Source organism: Neltuma alba, unplaced genomic scaffold, assembly GCF_004799145.2.
Source record: "Neltuma alba isolate B1F8T4 unplaced genomic scaffold, ASM479914v2 tig00011804_pilon, whole genome shotgun sequence".
NCBI classification, from domain to species: Eukaryota; Viridiplantae; Streptophyta; class Magnoliopsida; order Fabales; family Fabaceae; genus Neltuma; species Neltuma alba.
Window position 1 is genome coordinate 108,191 of NW_021636423.1, and position 22,360 is coordinate 130,550.

Sequence of the window (22,360 nt, forward strand, 5' to 3'; positions counted from 1 at the left end):
ATAATCTCTTTTCATCCCACATTTTCTCTTTTTTATAATTATTTTTATTATAATAATTTTTATTCTCTTTCTTATACGTTCTCCCATAATAAGGGTATTTTAAAATTTTTTTCTATTTTTATATATTTATTGTTTGAATTTAAAAAGGGACATGAGATTATTATTATTGTTATTATTACTACATATCCTTGTATATTTTAATAAGATTTCAATTTTAAGGTGAATAAACATAAAATGGCGATTTTAATAAAGGGGTGTTTGGTATTTGTAAAAAATACTTTTAAAAGATGTTTTTTTTTTTTTTTTTTTGTAAATCGAGGTAATCTTGTGCGAAGAGAAAGATCATGCAAGGTCTTTTTTGGGTCAGAATACGAAGCATTTAGAGGTTAAAGATGCCCAATGCTATTCTACGTCGAAACCGATGGAGAGTTTAGGGTTTCTATTTCCTTCGATTCGAGTGCATCATCCATTTATTAGGAAGGTCATTCAGCAAATGGTAATATATGTATTCAGAATTGATTGCCGCTGGTACCATAGATTCTTTACCCTTTCCGTCACTGATTCCCGCTTAATTTCTATCTCATCTTGTGCATATTTTCATAGCTAGTTAATATATGTATTCAGAATTGATGCATCGCTTACTGAAACTATAATTCATTTCATGAATTCTCAGATTATTCATCTGGATTTGCTTATCCACTTGAATTCTCTCGATTGATCTAACAATTTTGACGGAGGGCATTGACTATTGCTATGGATTTGGAAAGTGAATGCTCAGTCTCTGTGGAGGATAATGAAGTCAGGCAGAACGAATCGCCTCATGACGGTGAAAATGAGACTGAGAGCAATCTCTCTTGTCCTAATGGAGATTCACCAGATCAAAAAGGAAAACTTGCTGGATTAGATAGTGATGGGCCTCAGCGTCTGAGCGAAACAAATCCTCCTGGGACTTCACCTCGACTACTAAAGGCTATGGATTGAAGAAATGGAGGAGAATTAAGAGAGATGTTGTTAAGGATCAAAGTACACATCTAGATTCTAGCAAATTCTTGAAACGAGGTTTGTCTGGTGCTGCCAATTCAACTAAAGCCCAGCCTTTCCCGCATGATATTCAACAGAATAGCGAGGGCTCTATTGGATCGTCAAATGCGTTAAAAAATGTTGGGTTTACTGATGGCTTTACAGTCCGTGGTTCTAGTTCAGATTCCAGATATGCAGTTGGATCTGCTTTTGCAGCTGGGACGGATTCTGAAAACAGTGAAGATCGGAGTAGCAAATCATCAACAGCAGGTAGTGCGCCCCACTCGAGGTATGACCTATTGGGGTATGCGAAGGAAAATAGCCAGAGTAGGAACACCAATTTTAATGATTTTTCGAATTCAACTCAAAAGGTTCCACATGGAAAGGGACAGGTTGAGAGCAGTAAAAAACTTAGAGGCGAAAGAGTAAAAGCGAGGAAGAAAAGTTCTCATTCCAGTATGGATTCTGATTCAAGAAGTTCCAACTTTAATCGAGGTGCCTTTACAGTGACTAGTAACGGAAAACATAGTGGAGGGCCAAATCTTTATTACGAAGGTAACAGTGGTGATGCTCACGCTGGTGAACATTTTCTTGACGAAGTTCAAGCTGGATATTGCAAAGAAAACGTGGTAGAAGACGAAGACCTTTTCCAGGGGAATTTAGCCTCAAAATTTTCTTGGGATTTGAAGGAAGAAAAAAGTGACAATAAACTGTCTTCGACAGTTGAAGATCCTTTAGCTGAATCTATTCGTAGTCTCCAGTCTGTACAGCAGGCACTTGCAGAAGGTTTGTTCCTCCCCATTTCTCTGATGCTTCAGCCTGTCGATTTTCTGTAGATAGGTATTTGTAGTATAAATTCTTGCTGCTTAACCGGTTAAGCTGTTATTCTTCAAGGGTTTCCTATATTTTCAAAATTCTTGAACTGTTTTCTGCAAGTTATATTGTACAAAACAAATTGTGGTTCACCAAAATTGTTTCACAGTTACAATTACTAACTTGGATTCACAGTAGGTGCGCATGAGTTTATGGAATGTTTTATTCCAAAATCGAACTGGTACATAATATGTTGTAATGATGATTAAGGACGCAATAGCAATTGTGATGTCATATAAGTGGCTTAAACCAAAGCAATGATTACAAATGATTGTAAACATATTGTTATTTTTCATAAATATTAGATGATTATAGTGGTTAAGGAGGAAGGGGAAGAATCTGGTATGGCTATATAATCTCTTGGACTCTTGGGGTCTACACTCTATGATACTTCGTTCAAGTGACACTTTCCTTATTGTCTGGCCGGTCAGAATCTTTCACTAGTCAAGACTTTCCATAGTTAGCCCTTTCCAAAACCACTGCCTAGGGACCACCAACTTTAATAAATGGGATGAATAATCCTCCATCAAAGGCATTGGTATTTTTTTACAAAAGGCGAACATGAGATAATAAATCCAGTCTTTTACTAGCTAGCTATTAAGATGCGGGAATAAACCTGCTTAAAGAGTATCCCATATTGTTCAATGTGGGGCTTAGGTTTCCCACACTAGTCCTCATAATCAATGGCAATCAGCATTTTGAATCAAAAAGTGTAAATAATTATTGAAATGAATTTGCTGTTTATATGTGAAGCGTCTTGATAGAAATGTGGTGTTTTTGAAGGATTTTATGCTGGGGGAACGGGTGTTGATGGGGAGCATTTTGACGGAGGCACTATGTTTACAGCCAGTAGATTATACAATTAATAAGGTCATGGTTCTGATATTTTTACCGTTTGACAATCACCTGTCTTGCTCATCATAGGAAAATGACATTTTCTTACCTGGAGTTCCCCCATTCTTTCAAATATTGAGAGCAAAGTATTGATAATGTGAGCTTTTAATATTTGATTAGGAGGTATTTAATTCACTGATTTCTGATTTTTTGTCTGTAAAAACTGCTGGTCTATTCTGGTCATTATGGGAAATCTTTTATTAATCCAGTCATATCAAATTAGAGACTGTTGTCGATGAACCATTCTGCTGGGTGTATGATAATAGCATATATGGAGAAGCAGCCATCAAGGAAAAGTATTCTCAGATCTACCATCTCTGGTTTAATCGATAAATGGTTTGACACTGTAGTCCACGTGTTTGCCATTATTTGCATTTTCTAGACGGCAAGTTGTTTGCATGTTAAGGATACAACGACAATAACAACAACAACAACAAGCTTTATCCTACTAGGTGGGGTCGGTTACATGAATCGCACTATACCATTGTGCTCTGTCAATAACCCAGTCCTTAAATATGTTGACCAGGAGGTTTCTTTCAATGACCTCATTGAGCGTTCTTCTCAATCTTCCTCTATTTTTTTTTTATGGGACTCCATATTGTCTAATTTACCCTCCTTACTGGGGCATCTAATGGCCATCTCTACACATGTCCAAACCATCTTAAGCGATTTTCAACTATTTTCTCTTGGATAGGTGCCACATCGACTCATGTTCTGATATTTTCATTTTGAATCTTATCTTTTCTTGTATGACCATATATCTATCTCAACATCTTCATTTCTGCTATCCCAACTTTGTGCTCTTGTTTTCCTTTTATCACCCAATTTTCACTACTATATAATATAACTGGTCTTATAGCAGTCTGATAAAATTTTTCCTTAAGCTTCCCAGGTACTTTCTCATCACAAATAACTCTGGTGGCTTTCTTCCACTTTAACCAGTTAGCTTGTATTTTATGAGAAGCGTCTCCATCAATTTCTCCATCCTCATGTATAATAGAGTTTAGGTATTTAAACTTTGATACTTGAGGAATGATTTGAGGATACGATGAAGTTATTTTGGAGCTGTTGGTATTGGTTGGTGATGATCCAGTAAACTTTTAGACAATACGAATAAATAATTCTAAACATATGCATATGTTATCTCGATGGCTTTAATATACATATGCATATGTTATCTCGATGGCTTTAATCCAAATTCAGTATAAGAAATCAACAAAATCTCATTGGATAACTTGTTTTAAACCTTGAATTTTGTTATGTAAAGTAAAGAAATAGGAGAGAGAAGGGAAAAGAATAAGAGAATCCGAGGGGAATTAGAGAAGAATAGAAGACCAAAAGAACTGAATAACTTCTAATCATATCACATTGTAAAACTGAGTTACAAAAGACAGCGAGTACTTATTTATAAGCAAAAGCCTTAATAGATATAAATCTAAATAGGTATCCTAATATTATCAAAATATCCTAATCTATTCAAATTCTACTAATATAATTAAATCCTATCTATACTAATATCATTTAAATCCTATTTATCCAAAATATGTTCTCATTTATAATTATAGTTATAATTATGTAACAATATCTCTTCCCCAAAAGACCTTTGCCCTCAAAGGTCAAGTACACAAAAACTAGTCCCAAATTAGCGCCAAGGAACATCGTAATTAATTTGCGTTTGAACCAAATCTGAACCAAGCATCTTGTAGGAGAAACCCAATTAAAATTGATCGATAGTAGCAACGAGTTTTAAATCCTTTTCTGAAAGGCAAGGCACATAAATGCAAAACACATTCTTGTTTGGAGTTTTGTCTTTGACTTCTCCTTTGTTAAGCCTATCAGAGTTGTCATTGGCATGGTGAAGGGTGTTTTCATCGTATCTTGAACTGCCAAGTCTTTTTGCTCAATCATCAGAACTTTCTTCTTCACTTCTGTACCCATACGGAAGATTTTTCTTTATGTTATCATTATCCTCAAGAGGTTCTTGCACTTCGTCAAACATTTGGTTGGCGGTCGTTGTTTGCTCATTGAATTCTAATGACTCTTTTGGTTCCATGGACTCTTCTTGATATGACATATTTGCTTCTTGAACTTCCATACCTTCTTGAGCTGTCAAGCTTTCTTCTTGATATTCTAAGGCTTTTCTTGTCTTTTTAGCTTTCTAATCTTTTCGCAAGTCTACTAACTCTTGCTTTAATATTGGTAGAGTTTCACGCCATACACCTACTTATTTCTTCAAGCTGTCGAACCATGTTTTGGATTTGTTCCGCTATGGGATTCATTTTTGGTATGGTAGATGTGAGAGAATCCATATATTTTCAATGATGGTGGCCGAGGAGTGTAAGGCTCTAATACCACTATTATGAAAAGTAAAGAAATAGGAGAGAGAAAGAAAAAAGAGAAAGGAAAAGAGTAAGATAATCAGAGGAGAATTAGAGAAGAACAGAAAACCAAAAGAATTGAATAACTTGTACCCATATCACATTACAAAATTGAGTTACAAAGGATAGTGGATACTTATTTATAAGCAAAAGCCCTAATAGATATGAGGGAAAATAGCAAATAAAGACCCCTTAATATATGAAATTGTGATTTAGGACCCTTAATTTGGAAAATGACAAATAAAGATCCGGTATCATATTGCAAATATGAAATTTTGGTGAAATGTTTGAAATGCTCCCAGTCAAATTGTGATTTGGTCTACTAAAGTCATCATTCGCTAGAGTGAACTTGTTATTTTTTTACAGTCAACTTGTCATTTGGCATGCCCTCAGTTAAGTTGTGATTTGGTCTGCTAAAATTGTCATTTGCTAAAATGAACTTGTCATTTTCCATAGTCAACTGTCACTTGGCCAAGAGGCATTTCACCAAGATTTTATATTTGTAATATGGGATTGAGTCTTTATTTGTCATTTTCCAAATTGAGGATCCCAAATCGCAATTTCACATATTGGGGGGTTTTTATTTGCCATATTTCCTAGATATAAATCTAAATAAATATCCTATTATTATCAAAATATCCTAATCTATCCAAATCCTACTAATAAAATAAAATAAAATCCTATCTAAATCTCTACTAATACCATTTAAATTCTATTTATCCTATTTATATCCTATTTAAGTATTTTCTAATTTATAATTATAATTATATAGCAGACTGCTCTCTGTTCATAATGACAAGATTTTTTCATCTGATATGTATGTTTTGGCCCCTAACTATTCTCATCTCTTGTGTGTTTTTTCTTTCAAGACTTTATATTCATTTGATTGGGTGCCACGGTAAAGCTTTATTAGGTCCATGAGCAATTTTTTCTGTTTACATCTTTTTGCTATGTTATTGTTTGCCTTGATATTATAATTTATATTTTTGTCCCCGTCACTTGTTATATGCTTTTCAAGATTTTTCTTTTCATGGTTGTGTCATTATTTAATGAGCCTTGAGTGATCATGTAAAGGATATATTTCGAGTTTATCTTACTCCAAATATAGTCAAGCCGCAAAAATCATTCTTTGTGGATCGCTGTGGTAAAGCCCAGAATGGGGGAAAACAGAGAAGGGGTATGGGGTTGGGAATTTGATGCAAGACCATTAGTCATACATTGGCTAAGACACAGGACTTCCATTACTGTAGAGGTTCTTACCTCCCGTCTGCCTGGATTTCAGGCGTGCTTTCCTTTTCATTAAAATGGAAAGGACCTTTTCTGGATCTATGTTTGGTTCCCCTCTTTCCGTTCCCTTGTTACACTAGGTATCTAGAATTGTAGCTTGACTAAGGATAATTAGGAATGAAACCAAATTTTATTCATTTTTAGTTGCAAGGCATTGCCATGTTTAACCCTCAGAAAAGAATGGTTGTTCTATGTTTTTTTGGGGAAGGAGATATAGCTAAGGATAAACAGACACCACAAGGAAAGGATATTATATTTCTAGAATTGAGACTCAATCTGTCCTTTTTTGTAGAAATCTTGGGGAAGACTTGTTCTTATGGAATGAAGGAAAAAATGGAATCACCATTAATTTGTAACAAACAAGCTCCTAGCCTGCTTAGGAATTTATTTAAGAACTGGTTTAACTATTTTTGCAGCACCACCCTGTTTGGATGAACTGAAGAAAATGACTTATATGGTGAGCTTGGAAATAAACCACTTTTCAGTGAAGTTGAAAATAGTTTCAGGGTTTATGATTTCATTTTCAATATATATATCAGCGAAACCCAAAAGAAAACGGCTTATATGGTGAGCTTCTTTATAAAACTGTTTTGAATTTGCTGGCTGCTTGTTTCTCAAACCGATTGCTCTGCATATTTGTGAAGAACAAGGGTGAAAAATTTTCTGATATTTTATTCTGAAGTTAGCTTTTTCTTTAAAAATTGTTCTGTAACCAATCTGTGCATTCTTGCAGAAGTCCAGAAGTTTAGGGAGATTGGGCATGAACATGTCTCGCCAGATGATGACTCAATTAAGGGTGCCACTGCAGCTGCTGATATTGGCGCTGTTGATCCCAAATTTCACGAGTCATCCTTATCTGATCAGTCTGAAGAAGAAGGAACTAAACAAACCGCTTCAAGTTTCTTCGAATGTCAGGTGATGAGCCTGACCAAAAATGTAAATAATTTAGAACTCAAGTTGGAGGAAACACAGAGAACACTTGCTGTCAAGAATTCCAGGATAGCTGAACTTGAAACATCCCTGAGAAATAACAGGTTTCCTAGTGTAGAATCTAGTACCCTTGTGCATTTATCGGAAGAATTTGGGGATGCGGTTTTTGATCTTGATGACATTTTTAGGCAAAAGATTGAATCTGAGGTTGAATGCCTGTTGATCACAAAGATGATGCATGATTTGAAGGTTGAAACAGGTTTTCGCCTTAAACAATTGGAGGAACAAGAAGTGCTGTCTGGGAAGCGAACCCAGGTTCTGCCCAAGCTTAGTGAGGCACAGAGTAAGGCTTCAGTGCTGAAGAACCAATCAGAAGAGTTGGAAAATCTTCATGATGGAAGCTTAGAGGTCGAGGAGACTATTATGATGCAAAAACGAGTATATAAGGTGACTTTTTGCTTTTGGATACAGTTTATCTTGTTAATCGTGGCCTTTTGGCTTTTTATGTCACAGTTGGCACCCAATGCGAGGGTGGTTGTACCCACATAAATCTGCGGAACAATGTTCCATTTTCTGTATCCTCAAAATTTTCTTTGTTTATGAATGTAGCTAAAATTTCATTATCTTCCAGAGGGGGATATTTGCTGTCTTGCTTGGAAATCAATTTTATTCACACCTGTAACTCATTCGTCGAAATTTTGGCTTTTTATGCAGTTGTTTATTGTCGTTTTGTCCGCAGCTTATCTTTAATAGTTTAGTATGGCGATTCTTCATGCTAATTTCTCCATTTGCTGAGTGATATGTTTGTGTGGTTCTAGTTTTATCAAATTTTACCTATTTCCTAGTTTTACTTTTTTTTTTTTTTTTTTTGGGGGGGGGGATGAAAGTGGAAAATGATAGTAAAACGGGAGAAACTTACAGTCCCCTACATAATTATTAGTAATGGAATGGAGAAGGGAGGGTCGGGCTAAAGAAGAGGAAATCTTATAAAGCTAGATAACATCATTCTTATATCTTGCCAAATGTCTGATTGGTGATGATGGTAAGATGTCAGGTTAAAGTGCCTATGGTTGATGCAAATGATTTCAAGGAGTTCTGTGTAGTGTCATGAACGCGTCTTTTGCAAATAATTCAATAAAAGGGTGTGTAACAAGTGTACATGAAATGCCAGGATGTGGTGGTTGTCCCGAATTAGAAATGCTAATATGACATTGCACCTTTTTCTTTGGTTTTGGTGAACTTTGCTCTTCTGAATCAATATGGAACAATATTTTTTCAAAGAGGTAATCATTTGCGGAGTACTTGGTTTGGAAGTGGTAGTGTCTTTTGTTTTCTCACTAGAGAAAGCCATAGATGAAAATGTTAAAATGTCAAGGGCTACTCTAATGACGTGGTGTGGCAACTGAATGATATTGTTATGAGTAACAGTGTTTCTCTTATGCTAGATGATATTAAGGATAATTATTCCTTGCATATTGTTCTGAAGGCCATCTAGGTTAAATGCATAAAGTGTAGATTTCAACCAATTCAAACGGCAAGAAAAAGAGCACCCTTAAAACTTGACTGAAAAACAACCATTTTGTCTTAACATGAAGACGTGAGATAAATATATGCTCAGAAGTTTTATCATCATCACAACCAAAAGGGACAACGGCAGAAGAATTGAGAGGATGTGCCGTAAAAACATTTGCAGTTGGCATTGCTTGATGCAGTAATTTTCACAAACACAGCAAGTATTTAAACAGTAAAGAAAAAAACCATAATAGGTGTCAAAAAGAGTATTGAATTACAAGAATAAATGGCAGATTATGAAAGAAACTTATAATCATCCCTGATTGAATAAGAACTTGTCAAGTAACATTCCAAATTTTGGGTCTAGAAGTGCAAGAAATAGTATCAAATGAGTAGGTTATCATATCCCTTTTCGTAGAATCCTAGAGTCCTAGAAACGGTATAGGAAGTTAGGATGGCCTTTAGAAACCAAATTGCAAAGTAAAATTTTTCTGGGACCAAGGGATGGGGAAGATAGAGTCTCGGGGGCTGAATATGAGAAATTGAGTGATTATAAGCCAGAAGTGGTTTTAGAGGCCTTAATGAGATGATCTTTAAGGTTAAACTCTAGTAGGGACTAAACTGTAATTTTAAAAAGTTTCAAGCCGAAAAAGGTAATGACGAAAAATGTGCTTGAAATCTCAAAAAAGATTTTAAAAATAGGAAATGAGGTATAAAGGCCAATTTGAGGTTAAAAATGATAGAAATACTCCCAGAATGAATTTAAGGGATTTTTAGAAATTCTGCTGTTTATGGGAATTTTGGCTAATTAGAAAAAAATTGTCAAAGTCAATTATTTTAATTATATGGAGGCCTTAAATAATTAGATAGAAATGAGAGACAATAGTTTGGAGATTATAGAAAATTATAAAATTATTCCCGACTCTTGGAAGTGAAGAAATTGGCTTTAAAAATATTTAAAGTGAAATTTTTATTGAAAGGGGCATTATTCAAAATTTTGAAAAGAGGTATCTACAGGTTGAGTTTTGGTCTGAGAAGAAATAGATAACTTCCCCATAATAAAAGGAAATTAATGAAGTAGAGGGGTGAATTTTCAGACCAGGAAATATCAAGAAGCATTTGGTCAAAGTTACAGTGGAATAAAGTATTTGATTTTCCGTTAAGGAACAAAAACCTTAGAGGCACTTTATAACTAAACAATTATTGTCATCATAACATCACATGAAGTTATTTATGATAAAAGAGGGAGCAAAACATCAAGATAAGGATAATATAACATATGTTAGTGTTATTAGGTAGGTTAGGACCCGAAAAATTATTTAATATGGTGCAACATTGCAAAATTGATGGAGGAGCAACCTGGAGTTTATTTTTTGAAAAATTACTCCTCCAATTGTACCAAGATTTTTGGCCAAATCGAGAGGAGAAGAAGATGAAATTTTTGACCTAGGCAAGAAGAAGAGGAAGAACAAGAGGTCTTAGGCAATTTCAAGCTTCCAAACAAGGTAAGATTATGGACTTTATTGTAGTTTATGTTGCCCTATGTATTAGTAAGCTTGAATATGGTTTTTGTTAGGGATTAGAGGCTAGAAAACCTACGTCTCCATGCTGCTCAAATTGATATGAGAAAGCTTGATCATGATTTGAATGGTTAGGTGATAGGAAAAGGCTTGAATCTTGTGTTAATGCATGATCTATGAAAGATTTCTTTGTTGGTTTCCTAGAGCATAGGGTTAAGTCAATATGAGTACTTGGGCTTAGAGTTTGATTCATATTAATTTGATGCTTCCCATGAGTTTAGAAGGTGAAATTGTATAAGGTAATGTTGAGAAAAAGTGCTTGGGAGCGTTATAATTGAAAATGAAAAATTTGAACTCTAAACTTTATGCATTCAGCCAAGTCAAGATGGATAGGAAGCAATTGGATTTTAATAATTTCAAGTTCAAATATGGATTTTACACGCAAAATTATCTAAGAAAAGTATGTGGGAATTATGTTAATAAAGATGATACTAAAACCCTAAAAATCAAATATCAAGGTTAAGGGTTTAAGTTATTGAATTTGTTGAGTTGATATTTGGAATGTCCCTATTACATGATCGGTTGAGCATTGGCAATGACGACTTCAAATTCAAGGGAAGAGAAGCAAGAATCAAGACTTTGTAAACGGTAGCAAGAACATCTAACTTCAATGTTACTTGTATTGGTTGTTTGTTATGTGTTCTATGCCATGATATGGTTGAGCTATTGATGATAATGACATTTGCTAAACTCTTTGCATTTGATGCCTTGGCAATATGCATAAATGAGTCTACTTTATGGTATGAACATGTGTTCCCTTTCCATGGCATAACAGTTAATGTATACTATGTGATAACTTTACATTGTTGACATTACTGTTATTATTTTTGCTATTGAAATTTTCATGAAGTCTTATTCCTATCATGTTCAAAATGACACCAAATAGGGTGACCTTCAATAAGCAAAGGGAAGAACTTGGAGAAGCAATGAAGATTTGCATGAATGTTATGTCTTGTGAACTTTTGAATTAAATGATGTGAATGTTGTAAATTATGATGGATGAATGTATGAGACAAGAGCCTTGTCTTTGCGTAGACTTAGCTAATGTATGAGTATATACTAGCATGAATGATGTTTAGTTGAATTTGCATAGCTAAGGGTTATATTTTCCAAAATTATGCTAAATAAGAGATTATAGAAGCTTGAAAAGTCATGATTCAATGTCTGCAAGTTTTCTGAACTAATGAATGAACCTGATTGTGATACTTGGTATTTTTAAATTACATGTTTCAAACTTTAAATAGGGTGGTAAATCACCCAATTTAGGGTTGAGTGTTAAAAGTTATGAATTTTAAAGTTATGGTAAGAAATCTGGAAATAGAAATTGCCTATATGAACAATACATTTTAGAGATGAAATGGAGCCCGAATGGAAAAGTAAATGGAACAATAGATATTTTTCATAAGTAAAAAATGATAGAGCTTCAAATGAAAACTAAAACCACATCATTTTGATTCTTCTGGAATTAGTTACAAATTTTCAAACTTAGCCAAAATTCTAAGGCTACCAAGTGAATAGTAAATAGAAAAGAAAATTTTTGAAAACTTCATTTTCTAATCTTAATGCCATGAAATGTGGTCCCATTTACCATCATTTGGTCACTTATATGGTTAGAAGTTGTGGTGTTACACCCAAATGGTTACTTTCGCAATGCCTTCTTGTTTTCTTGAATCCTCACACGAAATTGAGCCTAACATGTGTGTTTTCACCGAATTCTAAGATAGTTACAAGACTTTTGTTCTAGTGGATCTAAAGAGGTTAAAATTGAATGGGCTTATGATGAATGCTCAAATAGTTGAATTTTGCAATGTTGTCTTGCTTTATACAATCTTCATGCAAAATCGAGCCTAGGGGATGTTTCCATTATATTCCGAGATGGTTATGAGACTTTTGTTCTATTGGCCTTAAATAGGCTAGAATGGGTTTTAGATCAGTGCCCAAATGGTTGAATTTGGCCACACCCTCCTGCTTTCTAGAATCCTCATGCTAAATCGAGCCTAATGGGGGTCTTTCTACTAAGTTTGAAGATAGTTATGAGACTTTTATTCTATTGACCTCAAATAGGCTAAAATTGAATGGGCTTATGATTAGTGCTTAAATAGTTGAATTTCATAACACTGTCTTGTTTTCTAGAATCCTCACATGAAATCAAGGCTAACAAGGGTAGTTTCACACAATTTCAAAATAGTGACAAGATTTTCATTCTCTTGGATACAAATAGGTTAAAATTGAATGTGTAAAGACCCTTAACCTCATAACATTATAACTCATCACAAAATCACTACTATGGTAGAAAAGGAAATCTGTTAAATGAACTACCATAGTAGGAAGAAATTTGCATAAATTTTGAATTAACATGTAAACTCGATTCCAACTCAAAGTCCGTTGCATGCAACTGAGATCATTCATTCATAATCTACTGGGCCTCCGAGCCTCCAGCCCCGGGTAACAACATACATCAAAAGCAGCCCATCCAATTAGTTTTCAACCATGTAACAAAGTTTCATAACACAATAGAAATGGCCTCCGGCCAACTAAAACGAGGAGATAACATATTCTCCAATTTACAATTAGGCCAGGTAATCAAAATATTTCAAAGAACCCTAACTGTGGCAATATACAACATATTCATACATAAACAAAGGCTAGAGGCCTAAAGCTAACCAAGCTTAAGCCTCTGCGTCTCTTCCCGAAGGCGCACGCCTAGAAACTTCACCTGAAAACATTGTAAACCACGGGGTGAGACAAAGTCCCAGTAACCAACCATTCCAATTCAAGGTACTACTAAATAGGTGCTCGTGAGGTGTCAAGTGGGGCAGTTCACAAGTAATATTATAAAATGATAGCCACAACAATTAATGCCGGTGCAATGATGCAATCCCATCAACCATATCCCTCACTTTGGGGGATTTTCAAGAGCCGAACCCGGCCTATCCCTCACTATGGGGGACGTAAGGAGCCATAATAGGCCTATCCCTCACTCTGGGAGACGTAGGGAGCCAAAAGGCCTATCCCTCACTATGGGGACGTACTGAGCCAACCATCATGCATTAATGGAGGCCTTACTGTAGTAAATATCAAAAACTCTCACCAATTCCCAAATCATGCATCATGCTCAAACCTTAATCAAATAGTAATTGAACATCTCATAAGTAACTTCATTCAGTGGCATATCCTTCACAATTTCAAGATTTCATTTATCATCAATCAAAACCCCACAAGACGGTTTTCCTTTTCTATATACAACATATAGTTTGAACACAATTACTACTTGGAGCACAAAACACAAATCTACTCACAATATCACAGAAGCAAGTACTAAGGATTGGAAAGTGGTTACCTCTCGCCTGAGCAAGGAACAATAAACCAACGATGTGGCTCCGTGCACCACCAAGACTCACAACCGGTCTACACAAGCACACAAACACACAACCAACATATATTAGCTTTCAAACTAATAATGTGGCCAAAAACAACACTTGGGGACACAAAATTCCTATCTCCCACCAAACTCTACCCAACTCAAAGGGTATAACTATCAAGGCAACACTCCATGACCATACCAATCCATTAAAACCTTAATTCCTTTTCAAACATCAATTAAAATTCATAACCTCAAGGACCCACTATAGGAATTCTACACCCAAACATCTATTTTGAACAATTGAGGTTCTAACAACAATCTAAACCGATTAAACATCCAATTAAACCCTCCTTAACATAACCCAATTCACAAAACTCAAAATCAACCTCTACATTATCATTCTCAATCCCAAATCACATATCTCCATAAACCCTAACTCCAAAAATTCAAGATTCTTTAAATCCAAGGAAACTACACCGATTAAATACTTAAACTAACCCAATGCAATCAATTAAACTCAAAACAATCGGTCAAAAACCTCAGCTCCATCACAACCTAGAAAATCCTAGGGTTCCACCAAAAATCTTCAGAAATTCCAAGAAAGAAAGTAGATTAGAGGTTAAAATCACTTACTTGAGGTAATGGATCCTTAGAAATGTCTTTCCCAAGCCTCAACAACGAAACCCTAGCAGAGCACCTCTCTCCTCCTTCAGATTTTCTAATTTTCGCACACTGAACCCCTCCTGCGACTATATAGATTTGGCACCCTTCGCCGCGGCGAACTAATCCCGAGAACGATTACTCACCTGAAAACCCGACTTCGCCGCGGCGAAAGCTTCCCGAGAGGAAACTCTCGCTCGCCCAGAAAACATTCGCCGCGACATACCCCTACCTTTCGCCGCGGCATCCCCAAGACTTCGCCGCAGCCAAACCTTCCTGAAACACAAAGCCTACCTGGAACCCCTGGTGCGCCGCGGCGAAGTGAACATACCCTGAGAGGGGTACGTTCACCTATTCCTCCAACAAACCTCAAATTCAACCCAAACACCAAGATCAAGATTAAATTGCTAATCTATCCTCAAAATCAACCAAAAGAGGCTATTAAAACCCGATAAAAACTTATGATGTTACAATTCTCCCCAACTAAGGAATTTTGTCCCCAAAATTCAAGCAATCACACAGAACACCACACAAACAAACACAAAACACTTACTAAGAAAACAAACAAGGGTAATCACGTCGCATCCTTTCCTCTGTCTCCCAGGTGGCATCACCAGGACTCATGCCCTTCCAGAAGACTTTCACCAATCGAATGGTCTTATTCCTCAACTACTTATCCTTCACATCAAGGATTCTTTCCGGTTCAGCCTGGTAAGTTAGGTTGTCATCTAGCTCCACCTCCTCAGGCTTTAAGATGTGAGACGGATCAGGGTGGTACTTCTTGAGTTGGGACACATGAAACACATCATGTACGTTGGACAGGTGCGGTGGCAAAGCAACTCGATAGGCTACTTCTCCAATTCTCTCTAGAATTTCAAATGGTCCAAGAAATCTAGGAGATAACTTTCTCGCTTTAATGGACCTCCCAATACCAGTAGTAGGCGTGACCCTCAAAAACACATGGTCACCCTCACAAAATTCCAATGGTCTCCTCCTCCTATCAGCATAACTCTTTTGCCGGCTCTGAGCTGTCAACAACTTCTGCTTGATGACCTCAATCTTCTCTGTAGTGGCATCTACTAAGTCTGGTCCTAAAACCGTTCTTTCACTTAGTTCCGTCCAACAAAGAGGCGATCGACACTTCCGGCCGTAGAGTGCTTCATAAGGGGCCATCTGGATGCTGGCATGGTAGCTGTTGTTGTAGGCAAACTCAGCTAAGGGTAGGTGATCAATCCAACTCCCCTTGAATTCAATGGCACAAGCTCTCAACATATCCTCTAACGTCTGAATTGTCCGCTCGGTCTGTCCATTGGTCTGCGGGTGATATGCTGTACTGAATTTCAATTTAGTACCCAAAGCCGCATTCACCGCTTTCCAAAAGTTAGAAGTAAAGCGCGGATCTCGGTCCGAGACTATACTCAACAGAACACCATGAAGCCTGACGATTTCATCCATGTACAACTTGGCCATTCTCTCCAAGGTATAATTGACTTTGTAGGGTAAAAAGTGAGCAGATTTTGTCAATCTGTCCACCACCACCCAAATAGCGTCATAACCTTCGGGTGTCCTTGGCAAACCTACAATGAAGTCCATCGAGATGCTGTCCCACTTCCACTAAGGAATTTCTAGCCCTTGTAACAAACCTCCAGGTCGTTGATGCTCTATCTTGACCTTCTGGCAAGCCAGACACCGAAGTACGAAGTCAGTCACTTCCTTCTTCATGTTAGGCCACCAATACTGCTGCTTTAGGTCATGGTACATCTTGGTTGCTCTGGGGTGGATGGCGTAACGGCTTCGATGAGCCTCCTCTAGGATAGTTCTTTTAATCTCCTCATCCTGGGGAACACAAATTCGATTCTTATACTTCAGGATGCCCATATCTCCAAGTTCATAGTCCTGTACTGGGCCATCCTCTAATTCTACCCGAATCTTTACCAACTGATCATCTTCCCATTGAGCCGCTCGTAAATCCTGATAGAATTCATAATCTCCAAGCACTGCACATAAAGTAGCCTGCTCCGACAGTACAATTGGGATCTCTAATAACTCCTCGAGCAAGAATTGTTCCTTTAAGCTCATACAGAACACATGCACTGCTTTTCTACTCAGAGCATCTGCTACCACATTTGCTTTTCCAGGATGATACTTAATCTCAAAATCATAGTCCTTCAGGAACTCCATCCAACGACGTTGCCGATTGTTCAACTCTTTCTGATCCACCAAGTACTTCAAACTTTTATGGTCACTGAAGACTTCGAACTGGGAGCCATACAGATAATGCCTCCAGATCTTTAGTGCAAAAACTACTGCCGCTAGCTCTAAGTCATGGGTTGGGTAGTTTTCCTCATGTGGCCTTAGCTGCCTGGAAGCGTATGCCACCACCTTATTGTTCTGCATTAGCACACAACCCAAACTCTTTAGTGACGCATCGGTGTAAAGAACATAAGGTACTCCGGGGATTGGAAGAGTAAGCACTGGAGCTGTAGTCAACTTGGTCTTCAGCTCTTGGAACGCTGATTCACATTTCTCCATCCAAACAAACGGTTGATCCTTCTTGGTTAACTTAGTCAACGGCATTGCAATCTGAGAAAAGCCTTAGATGAACCGCCAATAGTAGCCAGCTAATCCCACAAAACTCCGTACCTCAGTTACCGATCTAGGGACTTCCCACTTAAGTACTGCATCCACCTTGTTAGGATCCACTGCTACTCCCTGAGCTAACACCACATGACCCAAGAACTTCACTTCTTTTAGCCAAAACTCACACTTTGACAGTTTAGCATACAACTGGTGATCCCTCAATATCCATAGTGCGATGTGAAGATGCTCTCAATGTTCTTCCTCACTTCTAGAATAAATCAGAATGTCATCGATGAACACTACCACAAATCTGTCTAAATAAGGTCGGAAGATCCGATTCATGTAGTCCATAAAGACAGCTGGAGCATTTGTCAGTCCAAAAGGCATCACCAAAAACTCATAATGTCCATAACAAGTTCGAAAGGCCGTTTTCGCAATGTCCTCTGCTCGTACCCTCAACTGATGGTATCCTGATCTCAGATCAATCTTAGAGAAAACTGATGCTCCGACTAATTGGTCCAATAGGTCATCAATTCTAGGCAACGGGTACTTGTTCTTGATTGTGACCTTATTCAATTGTCGGTAGTCGATACACAGCCTCAAGCTACCATCTTTCTTCCTCACAAACAAAACCGGCGATCCCCACGGTGACACACTTGGTCGGATAAGTCCCTTTTCTAGCAATTCTTCTAGCTGCTTTTTCAACTCGACCAACTCTGAAGGAGACATTCTATAGGGAGCCTTGGAGATTGGGGTGGTTCCCGGAACCAACTCGATGGAGAACTCCACTTCCCGCTCTGGAGGTAGTCCTGCAACCTCCTCCGAAAACACTTCGGGGTAGTCCCTCACCACAGCTATCTGTTCAATTCCTCCTGCCTCATCCTCACTAATTGAAAAGAAGACAATGAAGGCCTGGCACCTTTCCTCACCGCCTTCTCTACTTGAGCAGCTGACAACAAAACCGGACCACTTGACATCTTAGCACATAAGGCACCTACCGGAATTGTCACCAATCTCCTTTTACAATCAAGGATTGCTCCATTGGCCATCAACCAATTCATGCCAATAATCACGTCGATACCTTTCAGAGGTAGACAAAACAAATCTATTATAGAATCTCGATTCTCAAACTGAAGTGCAAGCTCTAGACACGCTCTTCCAGTTACGATAGAGACTCCAGCAGGAGTAGACACTCTTAAGTCATAAGGTAGCTCAACCACAGGCAAGCTCAACTTCTGAGCACAGTCCACAGAAATAAAGGAGTGTGTAGCACCCGAGTCAAATAAAGCAGAAATAACATGTCCCTCAAGTAGAATGTTACCTCGAATCAAGTTTGGAGATGCAGAAGCCTCCTCATTTGTCATCGCATAGACACGTCCTGGAACAGTAGAACAACTAGCTTGAGGTGTCGACTGACTCTCTGGACAGTTTCTGGCAATATGTCCCCACCGGTGGCATCGAAAGCACTCCCAGCATTGCCCCACATGCCTACCCCCACATCTGGAGCACGGTCCAGTAACACTCGGGGTGGTCACTGAAGAATCTCGACAGGAGCCCTGTTGTAACACCTTACGTTTACGACCTTATATTATGCCAAGTTAAGACATTCAGAAGCGCAATTTAAGGTCACCGGGTTGAAAAACCTGAGTTTGAAAATTTCTTTTCCCGCATTACTATTCACCGTAACCTTAAACTTGGCATAACTTTGGAAAATCATAACTAATTCTAGAAAAATCAAAACAAGGTCGTTCCAAGTCTCACTCAAAGCTCTTAACATCATCTATCAAGGAAAAATGACCTCAGGTTCCGCTTTAATCAGAAACGCATCCGTTTTCAATTTCGAAAAGTACTGTTCATTTGGTCATTTTTCTATTTTCCAGGATTTTTGCCTAACTTTGAAAAGGCATAACTTCTTACACAGAGCTCCGATTGTGACGCTTTACCACTCATTTTAAAGGGAAAAATATGATCTATTTGCATGCCAAATTTTAGGGAAAAAGTCAACCATTTGACCAGGGTCTTCGTTGGTTAAAGTTTGGTCAAATCTAGACCATTTTTATCCCCTTTTTCACTAATTCTAACAGCATTTCGTTTTTCACTATAATCATACCATAATTGCACGTAAAGCTACTCTATCATTAATATACATTCCAAAAAGGTTATCATATCATGTATTCATGATCATAGTTGTTGGAAATTGTACCCTAGGGGCCAATCATTATGTTTTGAACATTGTTAATTTATAAATTTATTAATTACGTTATCATATTATTTGCATGTTTACTGTGATGACTATCCTTGGATAACTCATGGTTTATCCTAAATGTCCCTGGTCGGTCATCTATGTGGGAGCAAAGATGAAATAAGACCAGTATGATTTTAAAGATATATAGAGATATAAATTAAAGTCATAGGCACATGTAAGAGTACAAGGTGTTGGATCGACCCGCTATGAGAGAGCTGCATGGGTTAAGTCATAAGCTTCTCTCATATACAAACCATGTCACTGTGCCCTTTGACCTGAGATCATCATGGATTCCTACATGAGAAACGCTTAGCTTTGACCTAGTCAAAAGTTACTTTTGACCGAGTGATCATAAAGACTATGTTCAGGCTTAGTGTTTTTTTTTCATGCGGAGGAATGTGAATGGTCAAGATGGAATTTGTCCCTCACATTCGTAGAGAGACATTATTGGGCCCCTCGATGAGTGAGTCTGAGAAATGTATGGCCATACTATAATGGAAAGGTAGTTCCGTTTCTATACTCAGACTACTCAGGGATCGAGAAAGTAACGGTCATGAATAGGAGGATGACGTTCTCCATGCCTCATCCATGACCAAAATGTCGTGTGACAAAAGGGACGCGATATGGTTGTATGAAAGGTTGCATCGTTCAATGATCCTCATATGTTTTGGGTAGTCGTGATGTCTTGCTAGAGACCGCTTACGACTTGTGAGTCATTATAGTTAATGGCCCACTGCCAACTTCATATGGGCCTACAGGGTCGCACACAAAATAGCCCAACACGAGTTATGATGTCCAGATTCATTGAATCTAAGATATGTCCAGATTCAATGAATAATATAGGGTGGACGTGTATATATATATATAAATTCGTATATATATATTATATAAATATAAGAGATATTAATTGTTAGATTTAATTTATAAGGATAAATTAAATATATATAAATTAATTCCGTCATCTCTTTATTAAATAAATAGGTGAATTAAATCTGTGAGACGGATTTAATTTAAACCATATTTATTTAATTGTTCTCTTATCTGATTAGGCAATATTTGATATTGTATTAATTTCGGAATTAATTTAGAGTTAATTTCGAAATTAAATATTATTCATTAAACCTATGGCATCCTATATATTTGATATGAGGAGCTAGGGTTTTAAGCGTGAGAGTACCAACAGATAAGAGACGGCCTAAGAGAGATAAGAGTGGACGGATTCTCTGAAAACCCTAGACGGACAAAAGGGCGCTAGCAAGCCGTCTGTAACCGGAGAGCTATTCGTGTGGATACCGGTAGAGGAAGCCGACTGGAGTTGTCGACTTCGAACGATAAAGGAGGCGAGCAGAGGCATCCTGAACGGCGGAATCACCGAGCCACTCGGAAACCGAACACCGAAGGTAATACTTCTTACTACCTGACTTAAACGTGATCGGTAGATCCGGGCAAGGGATTGAAAGTTATAAAATTTTTAAGTTTTTCCGCTGCGCGTCATCTTTCAATTCCCTTCAATAGTATGCTTACATGGCTTGAAAGAGAAAGGTTCAAAACCGTATAATACATTACATAATTCATAACTTCCTTAAGCCATGATTATTTCCTTTCCCTTCTCCTTGGCAGTAGTGGCACCTAGGATATCATGTTATAGGAGGAATGAGATTTCATAGAAATCCCAGTAGCATTGAACATACAACCATCAAGTCAACATGCATAAGATGTCATGCTACATGCAGTATAATAACATTTCTAGTCTTTATGCCATGCCATAATCATTCTGTATCCATGTCATCATATCATGGAGCATATAATCATTCTGGTCAAAACTCAATCATGCAAGAGCCAAGGCATACATTGCAAGGAGTTCACATCATCTGTACATAACATTCTCATGGCACATAAACACACATAGCAGATACACCAAATGCAGATCAACAAAATAATTGCAGTTCACGCTACCTCAATTCCACGCTTAACGTTTCCTCCTTGTTCCCTTGTTGGAGATCCTCCTAGGTTTCCAGAAGAATTGCCTATCAACCATACAGTAAGGGTATGGTAAATTCCATATCCAGTATACCATTCTTTCTCAATATAATGCTACCCTTGTGCCTTTCAATTTATAATTTCTGTATACCTTTCCTAAACCTTTGACCTTGGTTTGACCAAGCCTTAATCCTCAATTAAGGTCTTGGAATTCTTCCTTAATCCATGATTAATCATGCTTTCTTGGTTAATCACTAACCCTTAGTCCTTAATCCAATATTTAATTAAGGTCCTCAAGTCACATAGTCATAATCCTCTAAGATTAAGTCACTAATCCCTTTTGGATTAACCATTAATCATTCTCTACTCAACATGATTAATCCTTAATCATTCCTTAATCAACATGATTAATCATTCTCTGATCAATATGATTAAGCTTTAATCAATCCTTAATCAACATGATTAACCGTAATTAATCATCCTTCAATTATCATAACTAATCACTAATTAATTAGGGTAGCTAATCTTAATCACTTACTAATCCTTAATCAAATAACATGATTAATCTTAGCTATCACTAAACCATAATTAATCAAGGTAATTAATCCTAATCTTCCTCAAATAAATAATCAACTAAAAATAATTAACACTTAGGGATAAACATACCTTAATTAGCTCTTAACCGGCGATTAGAGGTGTCTAAGCTTGCTTTCTCTCTTTCTCTCTCTTCTTTCTTCCTTTCTCTCTCCTAGAACTCAAGAACACAAAATTCCCTCTCAACAAAACCTCTTGGCCGAAATTGTTCATGGAAGGGGGTATTTATAGGCTTTGATATTTCAAAATGCCAAAAATGCCCTTCGGGAAAAAGATGCGATCTCGGCCGTCCATTTTTTTCTACTTTACACATGGACAAATCTTAGGGCACACACCATAAGAAAGTGACACATGGATGGACACCTAATCACCATGTGATTTTCATGTGGAAAATAAATATTATTTTATTGTTTTGTCTCTTATTTCCCTTTATGCTCTTGAACAATTTGGAAAATTCCAACTT

General features: G+C 37.3%; 1 protein-coding gene across 1 annotated transcript; it reads left to right on the plus strand.

Moving 5' to 3' along the window:
- The first annotated feature begins 366 nt into the window (after positions 1 to 366).
- LOC114718080 (WPP domain-interacting protein 1-like) lies at positions 367 to 8,112 on the plus strand. Its single transcript, XM_028903322.1, is given in 4 exon segments — positions 367 to 496; positions 674 to 960; positions 963 to 1,806; positions 7,186 to 8,112. Coding segments are annotated over 3 exon segments (1,797 nt in total). The 5' UTR covers positions 367 to 496; positions 674 to 753; the 3' UTR covers positions 7,932 to 8,112.
- The last annotated feature ends 14,248 nt before the right edge of the window (positions 8,113 to 22,360 follow it).